Raw genomic sequence first — 11,361 nt, 5'->3', positions numbered from 1 at the left:
CTTATTGAAGACTCAAGACAGCCATAACATTGTGATTTTCTACAAGTGTATGTACACTTTTGACCACAACTGTACATGATTTCTGCTTGTACACATTAAATCATTTCTTTTTTTCCTTTGTAAAGCTATTGTGGATTTTAATGGGTCTAAATAGCTTTTTCGTACTCATCAGGCTTTAAAAATGGAGCTGGCATTCTTCTTGAACAGCATGTGGAATAGTAACAGAAAAACATCTTGTTGTTGCCCAAGTTAAAAATCAACACACAAATGGGTTTAAACGCCAGTGACATTTCCACATCAGCCTACCTCGCTCAAGATATTCCTCCAGTCCTCTACGGCGAGCATCCAACTGCTGTTCAGACAGGGAGAAGGGCCATTTACCAGGAAGTTTTGGGAAGTTGAAGTTGGAAAACTCCCTCTTTAGGTTCTGGTGCAGGATGGCAAACTCTCGGTAGCGCTTTGAGCAAAGCTGTCTACCGGACATATACACGTTGTACACCTATGGTCATTGAGAAAAAAAACAGGACAGACAGACAGTAGTGAATTAGAGTAGAAGAAACAGATGTCTACAATCAAGAATTACAAGTTTTTTTTCCACTACTGCCATAGATAAATAGGGTCAGCCAAAACAGCTTGTTTAGGAAAAGAAGGGGTAAGGTAATGTGTCATATCAGTACTCACCACAAACCTCTCGGAGTGCTGCTCTACATGTTTGTATGTGGGAATGGAAATGGGCACTGCTTGTTTGTCACTGTAGTCATAGTTGGGTTGGACATCTTCTCCTCCTTCCAATCCATCAGCCTCCTGTGCTGGAACAGACAGCACAGCCAGAACCAGCTCCTTCTCCCCTGCACGAATCAAGTCCACCACCTGCTTATGGGTGGCACCTTCCACACTCACCCCATTACTGGAGGGAAAGTCAAAGAAGGAAAAAGTGTGGAGGAAGAAGGGAGGTAGAGACAGAAAGAAAGTCAGCAAAAGTTTTAAAAACCCTCTTTTCCTGCCGCTTTTTTCCTTCATAAACAATTTATGACTAATAATACTGACGCCGCATATTTCAAAATTGACTAATCAAACCATTTTTCTCCTGATATCAATCCCAATACTTCAACTCTGAGTATCTCTCAAAATCAGATACCAATCCAATACTGGTGCTCTCTTTTCCCCACATTTAAAACCCAGTAAGTTATTTTTATAAAAGGTAACATGGAGTCCACAAATAGCTGAGGCAGTTGTTGAACGGCTGTGACCGAATGATTACAACCAACAGTCCACTTAAACACTGAATTTTATAATTCCTCGGGTAGAGAAAACGTATTTTGTGTAGATTGATCATGTCACAAAATAACTAACTAATAATAACGATACACTCATCTCAGATCTGGATGGCATAATTATATTACATATGATATTCTACTAATGCAGCAAATGTGCATCTCTTTCATTTTTACTATTATGGTGTGTGTAATGCCATCGATGTTGTCCTCCACTGATATACACAACGTTGGGAGTGCTAACCAGGTCAGCTCTAATATCTCCCTTTCATTTGGTGCAGTAAGACACCTGCCATCTTGGTTTTGCTGAGGCCAGATGGCACCAGCATCAGGTGCCACTGCTAATCTTCCTATGAGAACAGCGGGACCGACCCAGGAGAGGAGGGCGCAAGAAGTGCAAGCTTGGTGTATCCACTTTATGACATGTCTGTTGCTTACAAATGTATATCTGTATGGCATCATGGATCAAAGCGGGAATAGGTCAAACAGATAAAGAGTGGTTAGGGAAAAATAAAGTCAACAATGGGAAATGAAAAGCTGATTTATAATGGAAATAGTAATGGACATGACGGCATTCCTCTGAGTTATTCAACTGGACAGCAACAGTACTTGTAGGAGGTGAGCGAAAAGGTAAAGGTAAAAAGGAGAAGTTTTGGTCTCAACACTATCACATCATACTCTTATTAGACAAAACAGAAGCAAAGCAATGCCTGCCAGAAAGGTGTCAGTTGCTGATCAACAGCAACAAAAAGGGTTGGAAATACCTGAATTAGGCTAAGTGAATGTGTTGCGAATATGTTTTGATGACATATTTAGTCTATAAAAGATTGAAGTCTGAATTTATTTACCATAGCCTAAGTGATGCCTGACGAACCGTAAAACACAAATTATTACTATGAACAGGAGCAAAAAGCTAACAAAGGCAGCAGCTCTTCCCATTTTGTTAGCTGAAATTGTGTGGTATGAAGTATTTTCCCAGAATGAAAGCTTTAATAATCATTAACTTTTCAAAAATATGAGAATCTCATTTGTGAAAATCATTAATCAAAACTGATAAGTTAATGATTAAGACAATAATCCACTAATAGCCTATCACCAATGCCACAATTTATAAAATCTTACATTGTTTTCTCCATATGAAATAACATAAGTTAGCGGGTTATTACCATCAGTAAAGCAGCACTGTTCCCTTGTTTATAAGACTAGTAAAATGCTGACATATGACATACTTAACTGGAGGATTCTTTAGAGTTTTTGCAAATTGCTCAAGCTGGTTAATAAATCACATGATCTGAGATGAGAGATGAGAGATTTACCAATTAAAATGGGGAAAACACAGGTTGGGTGAATTGTTTTTGATGTCTCAGCAAGTAGAAGTACACCAGTGTTCCTTGTGTTCAGTTTCTCTTCTCCCTTTTTCTAAGTTAAACATATAGTCAAGTCACAGTAATACATAAACATGTTTTCACTGCTCATTTAAAGCTTTTGCTAGACCACACATAAAAAAATGACTTCTAAGACACACTTGGTCTATCCGTAGAACAGTACATCTTTATTTACTACTAACATTTAAAGTCTTTCCTTTAACAATTTCCAGAATTTACCCTTGGCTTCCAACCATGGTGGGGAAATCAATAGTTTAGTCATGGAGACTGACATTCTTAGAAATATAACTGTCTGCAAATACGAATTGAAAAAGGCTATGTGGGGAGAGGTTATTAAAAGTATTGGTGATATACCTGATAAAAGAGAATTTTAACAATTAAGTTATTTTCATGAAAATCTGCTCTAGTTAAAGACTGACAGTTAATTTGCCTGCCTTCAACTGGCACATAAACAGAAAGTGTTTGACCGGACAAAAAACACGTCTGCAAGGTGTCTCCAGGAAATGGGTATTCATATCAAAGCCAATCCAGTGCATTGGTAGAGATAAAGGGCCATACAAAAGCTAACACCATAGCGATACATTTTTTATGACATGATGATACACATGACCTACTATTATACATAGGACGATACAATGTCAACATGGTTGTCATTTAATTTTGTCCCCCTACCCAGCCATACTCTAACAGTCACTTCGCAAAGGGCTAGCAAGCTAGCTAAACAAGACGTTAGCTAAAGCTAATCAACATGCACAGCCTGTTGTCCAATTTATGTAAGCTGGTTAGCAAGCTAGCTTTCAACTTAACTCACTAGCGTGAACTTGATGCATCTTACATTAGCTTGCTAGCTACATCTCTAAATGTTTTGTAATACGTATTAGCTAACCCGTAAACTGGAAAAAACATCCAGTTAGCTAGCTAGTTATGTAAACGGTTAAAGTTAGGTTTGTTGTCATAACAGACAGGTCACGTAGCATTATCCCTTGTAAATAGCTAATGTTAACACATACACAGGCTAAGGGTAGCTAGCCTACTTGCTAACTAGCTGGCTGTGCTAAACGAATAGAAACCGACTTACACCGCTAGGATCCTGTCACCCTTTGCTATCCCAGCTCGGTCTGCCGCACCTCCGGGCAAAACAGCGCTAACATGCTGAAGAGGAGCGTACAATTCCCCGTTGATGCTCCGAAGCTGTCCTCCTTCACTGACTTGACCGCGAACGTTGAAACCGTAGCCAGACTCCGACTTGACGATTCTCACCGTCCGCGGACCCGACGTTACCATTATGCAAGCTGCGTTATGGCCCGCGGTGCCCGCAGACGAACCGACAACTGGACCGTTGCGGGATGCCGAAGGGAGAGTCGATCGAGTTTCATCGTCTCCTACATCCGCCATCTTATCCACAGTCCCTAGCCCCCCTTTTAGTCGGTTTTCTTATTTTCAATTCGAAACAGCACTCTGGATCTGTCCCTCGGTAACGTTAGCTCCACAGACAGACTATGTTGTTGATAACCAAACCCGCCCCTCTGTAGCGTCACGAGACAACTATGGAAGCGGCCTGATAACGTGACCACCCGGAGGCGTCGCAGTCTGTTCTTCTTCTTTGGGTTTAAAGGGCAGCTTGCATCTTTAATGTTGCACTACTGCCATCTCTTGTTATCTCAAATCGTTTCCTTTCTTCACAAATATCCCCTTTCTCTGCACATACTGTATGTTCCCTGCAAGCATGCTCTACCGTTTCAGGTAGCCTACGTCACAATGATCCCAACAATGTGATGTGTGCTGTTAAGGGTGCTGTGTCAAATGCTCAGCCTAGTTACTGTTACTTGCTCTTTCTGTTTTGGTTCCCCTAAAACCTAAATTGGTTCCGTCTATAACATACATTGTCGTTCTCCTTTTTGGATTGCGTGTAAATGTCTCCCTTTTATTGTGATATCCCCATGCTGTAGCCATTGTTGAGTTACTTACTCTGCTTCTGACAAGCAACAATTCCTTTTTTGAGTCAAACCATTCTCAAATTTGTATACAAAACATAATAAAGAAGGTCCTGATAACTTCTGGCTGTGCCTGCCTTTATGCATGCGAGGGCTGACACAGAATCACTACATACATTATTACAATGTTTCTGCACATTGTAATGCCATGCAAAAGTCTGGTCTGTTTCACTCTCATATTTTCATTGCTATGTTATTCAATATGATAGGAACAAAAAAATGTATATGAAAAAGGGATTTATTGATTTTATTATATTGTAAATTCCTTCATTCCATTGAGCACATTTTTATCTCAAAGCTTATGTTACATTTTAATAATTTTTTCTCTCAGTGAAAGTAAGAGATCATAGAAAATAAAGTTTTATAGATATTCATTTAAACATAATCTGATTTTAAAAGAACACGCATAACATATTTATATTATTTAATTAAAAATGTAGCCACTCTGAAAAATACTCAATAATTATCCATCGGTCTGGGGGCTTTCTAAACTACTTTGAAACAATACACAAACCAGCCCATTCCCTTCAAAGCAAGCTTTCAATACCAGAAAATGTTTCTTTTCACTTACTTAGGGCCACTGGGGATTTTCACCTAAAGAATAGTAGCAATTCTTGCATAATCCATCAAGGACAGGCAGTCATCTGCAATAGAGGTGGTGATTACTAATTTTAGTACACAGAGAGAAAAGTAAGCTGTGACGTCACAAGCTGCAGTGTTTGTTTGGATTGAAAACTTGCATGTTGTCCCCCCTTAAGTTACACGAGTACTAATTTAAAAAAAAATGCATGGCATTAAAAGAACATTGTTGCTAAAGCTTCTCCCTGCTTTAGTGACACGCATCACCTATACTGACCATGGACTAGAGTCTAAAAATCTATGTTGATTGAAGAAGCAGAAATGATAAAAGTGTACAGTAATATTACCAATGCCATCATGGAAAAATACTCAATTCAAAGCTCTTATTCATTTTATTTGAAAACTTACTGTATAATCAGAGAACTTACTGGTACTCCACATGGAAGTCTAACCATGCTCTTAATCCACTTTATCTACTTTCTATAGCCTCTAATCTGGCAGCCTATTCTGACATGCAAGATGCAGGGTAACCAGGTGAGGTTGCCAGTATCTCACAGGGCTAACACATACAGACAACTGCATTCACAGTCACATCTAAAGGCAATTCAGTTCTAAATTCAAATTCAGCCAGTCTAACCTGGCTGCACGTCTTGTGAAGGAACTGAGGCATTTGCAGGAAAGCCACAAACAGGAAACAGGCAGACCTCCATACAGTATAGCAAAGCCCCAGCCTGCCAGATCAGATATAAACCCAGGACATGTGAGCTGAAAGTTCTAACCGTTGAGCCATTGTGATGGCCCTATCAAATCATAGATATATATTTTTTATTTGTCTGTTTAACATATTTAAACTCATTCAGCAAAAAAAAGATGTGTTTAAAGAATTAATCCCACCTGTGTAGTGTTGTTTGAGACTGTATGTAACATATGAGTTGCACAAGAGTTAGCTTGATCAACAACGTTTAACATCCAAACATTGCTTACATTAGCCGCCGTAAGCTGCTGGTCATACCAGACGAAGTACTGTAAGGTTCTAACAGTAAAATTTATAGAATTGAGTGCTATTGCTTGTGAATTTAACACTGCATGTGTAAAATGAAGATTGTGTTATTTCTTTTCACATACTTGAATGTTTGGTTTTGGTTTGTGTGCTCTATCTCTATGGTGACATCTTTCCTGCCATAACCTGCACTTATATTCTTTCAAATTAATCCAGCAGGAAAAAAGTGGTGTGAAAGCTTAGTGTCAACAAAACGTAACCACTTCAAGTGTTTTGGGCAAGAATCATAAGCTTACTTAAACTATGGAGTATGTGCAACTATCAAATATTGTCAAAAATATTGTTCCCCCGACCATTCAGTAATACATGAAGTGCACAAGTCAAGTTTTTCAAAGAAAGAAGTTTATTTCATTGTGCGTTACAGTATATAGTTTTGTGACTTCAAGGTCTTTTTAGTAAATAGTAGTTAAAATGCATTTCTTCTTCAGAACAGCTGTCATGGGATCTCTATCTCTCTGCTGGCCCCAAGGTGGCGCTTGGATCCTTATTTTTTGGCTGATTGGTTGAAGTACTGGTGACACATCACGGTGAGGCAGCTGACCATGTTGACAAACTCGTTGAAGTCCACACTGTTGTCCTGGTTTGCGTCCAAGGTCTTGAAGATGCGGTCCACCGCCGCTTTGTCACTGGCTTTCTGCAAGTGAGAAAAGTGTTGAATTGTCATTGGGCATGTGCATGGGCGGAAAGTACTAAAGGCGATGTGTGACGATGCACAAATTCTATCAAGAACATTCACCATCCTATCCATAGAATGCACCCCAGCACACATGTAGAGTAAGCAAGTGTGCATCCTGTTGGTTGTGCAGGACTGAGATAGGGAGAGGTCAGAGGTCACTCACCCCCAGCAGATCTCCAAGTTCATTCTGAAGCAGATCTTTCAGCTCTGCCTTATTCAGGGTCTGATTGTCACCCTCCTTGCCAGCATATTTGCTGAAGGAGTTAATGAGGAGCGTCATGGCCTTCTGGACGTCAGACATGATGATAGCTGGTTCAAAGGGACAGACAGAATAAAGTTAAATATGGAACATGGAAATTCGTCCTCATGTCCCTGTGTTGGCAGGGTGTGGTTTAGGTGGCATGGGGTCTGGTCAGATTGGCACAGTATTTTCCTTCTATATCTTCAGTTTGCCAACTGAAGAAGTTGCTCAAGGATGGTGCTCTCATTTAATGCTGCTATGACTCCATCTAGAGGTAAAGTCTGGTAACTTTCACTGGCACGCACTCTAACGGACTGTGTGTCATTGTGGTCAAAGTTGGAATGTTAACAAAGGACAGCCTTTATAGCCACAATTTAACAGACTGGTTGCAGGGAAAGGAAAGGGAAAAGGCGTGGTCCTTAAAATCTGACATCCAACTCTGCTTTGCTATTGTTCCAGTGTTGGCCAATAGTTTATAGTACTCCTGCCACAGCTTGAGAAGCTATATCCATAGATATATAGTGTTAATACATAGACAAATCAAAAGAATGCATTCTAATTTATTTATTAAGAGCTCTTGAGTAGCAGGCAGTGGTTAACATCATTGTTTTTGTCTCTGCCAGTGTTTTCCTCTGGGTTTTCCGTCGAGCTGGATAAAAAATAAATCTTAGGTTTCGACTGGGGCAACTCCACTCTTATTTCGTCACCAGCCTCTAATGAATGTTCTCTGCTGGGTGATACACTATTATGGCAACAGTTTAATCTCTCCAGGTAATGCAGTTGAACTAGGTAAAGAAGCAGGTCAAGACTTGACTAAAGTCCCTGTAGTGATGTACAATGTTTATTCTCTTAATGCTGCATTTGTGAAAAGAGTTTTTTTCCACTGACTCCATAAACCCAAGAGAGTCCGTTATATTTGCATTCTGACTCACGTGGTGCTGCTCGCTCTCTGGGGTGTGGTAAGCTGAGGAAATTGTGGCAGCAGAGGGTTTGTAAACAGGTGGGAATTGCGGAGGAGTCTAGCACATAACAAATGCCGCATTACTGTTTCAATGTATAATTTTGTTTGAATTTTAAACAAGATTGAAAGCTTGATGCTTCCGAAATTACAATGCAACAGCAAAAGGACATTCCAGGCAAAAGTTAGTCGAACAACTGTCATCGGAGCAAATTGAGGAATGTCTGTTTCAAGTGAAGAAAGCTAAAAATGACAAAATGCACACAGAGCTGGTAACTTGGTAACTGCAGTTGTATTTCATACAAATAAAACTACAATAAAGTGAAGAGTTTCCTAAGAAGAATTTTCTACTCACCAAAGCTGATTTGCAGAGATTTAATGAGATTGGAGAGTGGAAGTCAGTGGTTGTAGTGATGGAAAAGGATGCAAAAGATGCTTTATATACAACCACACCCTTTATCCATCCCTCCGTAACACTCCTTTCATCTCCAAACACTCCCACTTCTCCCCTCGTGGCTTGATACTTTTTTTTATTTATTTCTCAAGTTATTCTTTAAGAAACACTGGATTGATTGTTGTTGCTTAGAAATTCATCAACAAACAGCTGATGATTATTCATGCTGGTTGTTAAGGAGTTTGCTATGAGCCCTTTCACACTTCATGTGAACAATGTTTTACAGTTGGATGAGTGTCATGCACGTTTGCATTCTTAAGGGATTTTTGAAAGATCTTTCTAATGTTATGATTTCAGGATTGCATTTGAACCTGTTTGAACTATTGCTGGAAAGACTCAGCATGAGTATGCTTACGCCTGTTTTTTAAAGCAAAAGGGTATGTTTTGCACTAATTCATGGCTGTTACAGCTACAGTATAATTAAAGCCAAGTTAGTCACGTAAGTTCACTCTTTGATGCAATGTGTTGTGATGTGTGGGATTTGAGATTGGTTTTTAATTTACTTGTGTTTTTCAGACGAACATGACTCTTAAAAGAATAAGCACTGTTATTATTAATTGTTTAAGAAATGGACTTGAGAAGTGGATGAAACATCCCAAACTGGATTCTTGCATTTCTCTTGTTCATTGAATATATTTTGCAAGCTGATGAACGAAGGGACAGCAGTTACTATGTGAACTGAATCACTTTTTGTAGTGGTGTGGACTCATACAGCTGCTCTATGTAGAAGTCACTTTTGTTCAACCATTTTAAAGAAAAGCCACAATTGTGTAAATGGCCTGTTCTTATATAGCAGTTTTCTAGTCTAAACGACTACTCAAAGCACTTTTCACATCACACAGGAACCAGTCACACACTGTGGCCAAGGTGCCACCTGCTCATCAGATAAACATTCACCCACATTTACACTATCGCAGCATTGGGGGCAACTCAGGGTTCAGTGTCTTGCCCAAGGACACTTTGACGTTGGACTGCAGGGCCAGGGATCAAACCCCCAACCTCCCAATTGGCAGATGGCCACTCTAATACTGAGCTACTAGCTGTGTAATAGACTTTAGCATAGACACTTGCAAAAACAAACCACTCAAGACTCTTGATGGCACGGTCAAAACAGAAAGAGCTATTTTACAAGAAGTTTTTTTTGTTTCATTATAATATATATTTTTTTTGATGATCATTTTTTTTCTTAAAACAGTAACTTTAGATATTACTAATTTGTGCACATGTGTTTTGAAACATTATTCCACTTCCCCTTCTATGTTTGCATTTACAGGTTTGTATGCGTCTGCGCAACAAACCCCAAATACATTTGGATTCTTTTTCTGACTTTTCAAATGATGAAGACCAATTGTGATGAGACATTGGTTGCAACGCCCTTCTTGAAAATCAGAGACCAAAGCAATGAACAGCAACGTATGTTTTAAATTAAATGAGGATGGTATTTTCTATCCAAGTATGTATCAGAGAACACTTTAATTTTATATTGCATTAACTAACTCCACTCCTTTGTGTATACAATTGACTTTTTTCTATTCTTATTTAATTTTTCGAGATGTGCATGATTCCAAAATGAAAACACTTGGGCAAAGTGACTCACTGAGGGTGGATTGTTATGGTCCTGAGTGGATTCTCTCTTCCTTGCAATTTTGTGGTGCAGGCCGTGACTCACAGTCATGTCCCTGAAGCTCATGAGTCATTCTGCAAAGACCAGAAATCAGAGATGTAAAAATTAGCACTATGGCAACTCTATGCATATTTTTGTTTTGATATACACGTGTGGTCTGTTGCATGACTAAGTTAGATATCAAAGGTCTTTTCCTGTCTCTCCTCTTTGGTCAGGATACAATTGTTTAGGTCTCTAATTTACAACTTCAATCAACGTCCAGTACAGATCATAGGTTGGAAGTCACTGTCACCGACATTAATGCACGCTGCAGCTGAGTTCATAATGCAATCACAGATTTGTTTTTTGCATTGCACTGTCCGGTTTCACTGTCTGGAAAACTTTGATCAAACCTTTTTCCTGTCTTCTTCCTTCCCCATCTTACTCACACAGCTCTACCAAACAAGGGAGGAGTATCCATGGAAACCACATTCTTTATTATATCCAGTTGTGATTCATATAAAACTACTTGCAGTGCTGGTCATGGCCAACATTATGATTTCAGTTACACTCTTTTGCCATCTAGTGGCCAGGCAGAAGTACACTGACAAGTAAGCATATTTTCCATGGGTGCTCACTTGTGTCTTTCTCCAAACAAAACGATTCCCTAACCAAAGCCCAAACTCCCCACTAGCTGCAATGGCACTTTTCAATTCAACATCCAGCCAATAATTAAAAACATACTGCAGGCATTAGTCTCCACAATAAACCCCACAGCACCCCCAGAAAAGTTTGACCAGACTCTAAAAAGAAGATTGCTAATTTTCTAAATATTATTTGGATTTTTGGGGGCAATTTATGCCTTTATTGCACAGAGAAGACAAGAAATAAGGGAAGAAAAAGATGGGGGAATTACAAGGAAAAACGGTCATTAGCAAAGCAAAGCATTGTCTAACATCTAAGTAACAGCAAAAAGGAGAAAACAGACATGAAATGCTTCAATTCTTTTTTAACATCAGCTATAACAAGATCCAAGTAGTTTGATGGAATTTCCGACAGCAACAGCTACAAAACGGATGTTGGTTTGGTAGGTGTCAAACATTGCTGTCATTGTTAGACAAATACTGTCCACAAACA

General features: G+C 39.3%; 2 protein-coding genes across 3 annotated transcripts in view; both read right to left on the bottom strand.

Annotated features, from left to right (window-relative positions):
- snx27a (sorting nexin 27a) overlaps positions 1-4,226 on the bottom strand; it is a 17,986-nt gene extending 13,760 nt beyond the window's left edge. The window contains exons 1-3 of one of the 2 annotated variants that reach the window (XM_034891825.1): positions 3,738-4,226; positions 682-907; positions 307-499 (exon numbers count right to left, since the gene is read on the bottom strand). In XM_034891825.1, coding sequence (XP_034747716.1) covers positions 307-499; positions 682-907; positions 3,738-4,054 — 736 coding nt within the window. In that variant the 5' untranslated portion in view covers positions 4,055-4,226. The remainder of the gene's footprint in view (positions 1-306; positions 500-681; positions 908-3,737) is intronic. The other variant, XM_034891826.1, reaches the window with a different exon arrangement.
- Positions 4,227-6,612: 2,386 nt separating this feature from the next.
- Positions 6,613-8,531, bottom strand: LOC117957142 (ictacalcin-like). The gene is made up of 3 exons (XM_034892736.1): positions 8,523-8,531; positions 7,132-7,277; positions 6,613-6,926 (listed from the first exon to the last, which is right to left on the bottom strand). Exons 2-3 carry the CDS (start codon positions 7,267-7,269, stop codon positions 6,777-6,779), a joined length of 288 nt encoding a protein of 95 aa, XP_034748627.1. The 5' UTR covers positions 7,270-7,277; positions 8,523-8,531; the 3' UTR covers positions 6,613-6,776.
- Positions 8,532-11,361: the final 2,830 nt, after the last annotated feature.

Source organism: Etheostoma cragini, chromosome 14, assembly GCF_013103735.1.
Source record: "Etheostoma cragini isolate CJK2018 chromosome 14, CSU_Ecrag_1.0, whole genome shotgun sequence".
Lineage (NCBI taxonomy): Eukaryota > Metazoa > Chordata > Actinopteri > Perciformes > Percidae > Etheostoma > Etheostoma cragini.
This window is presented reverse-complemented; position numbering and strand designations above follow the sequence as displayed.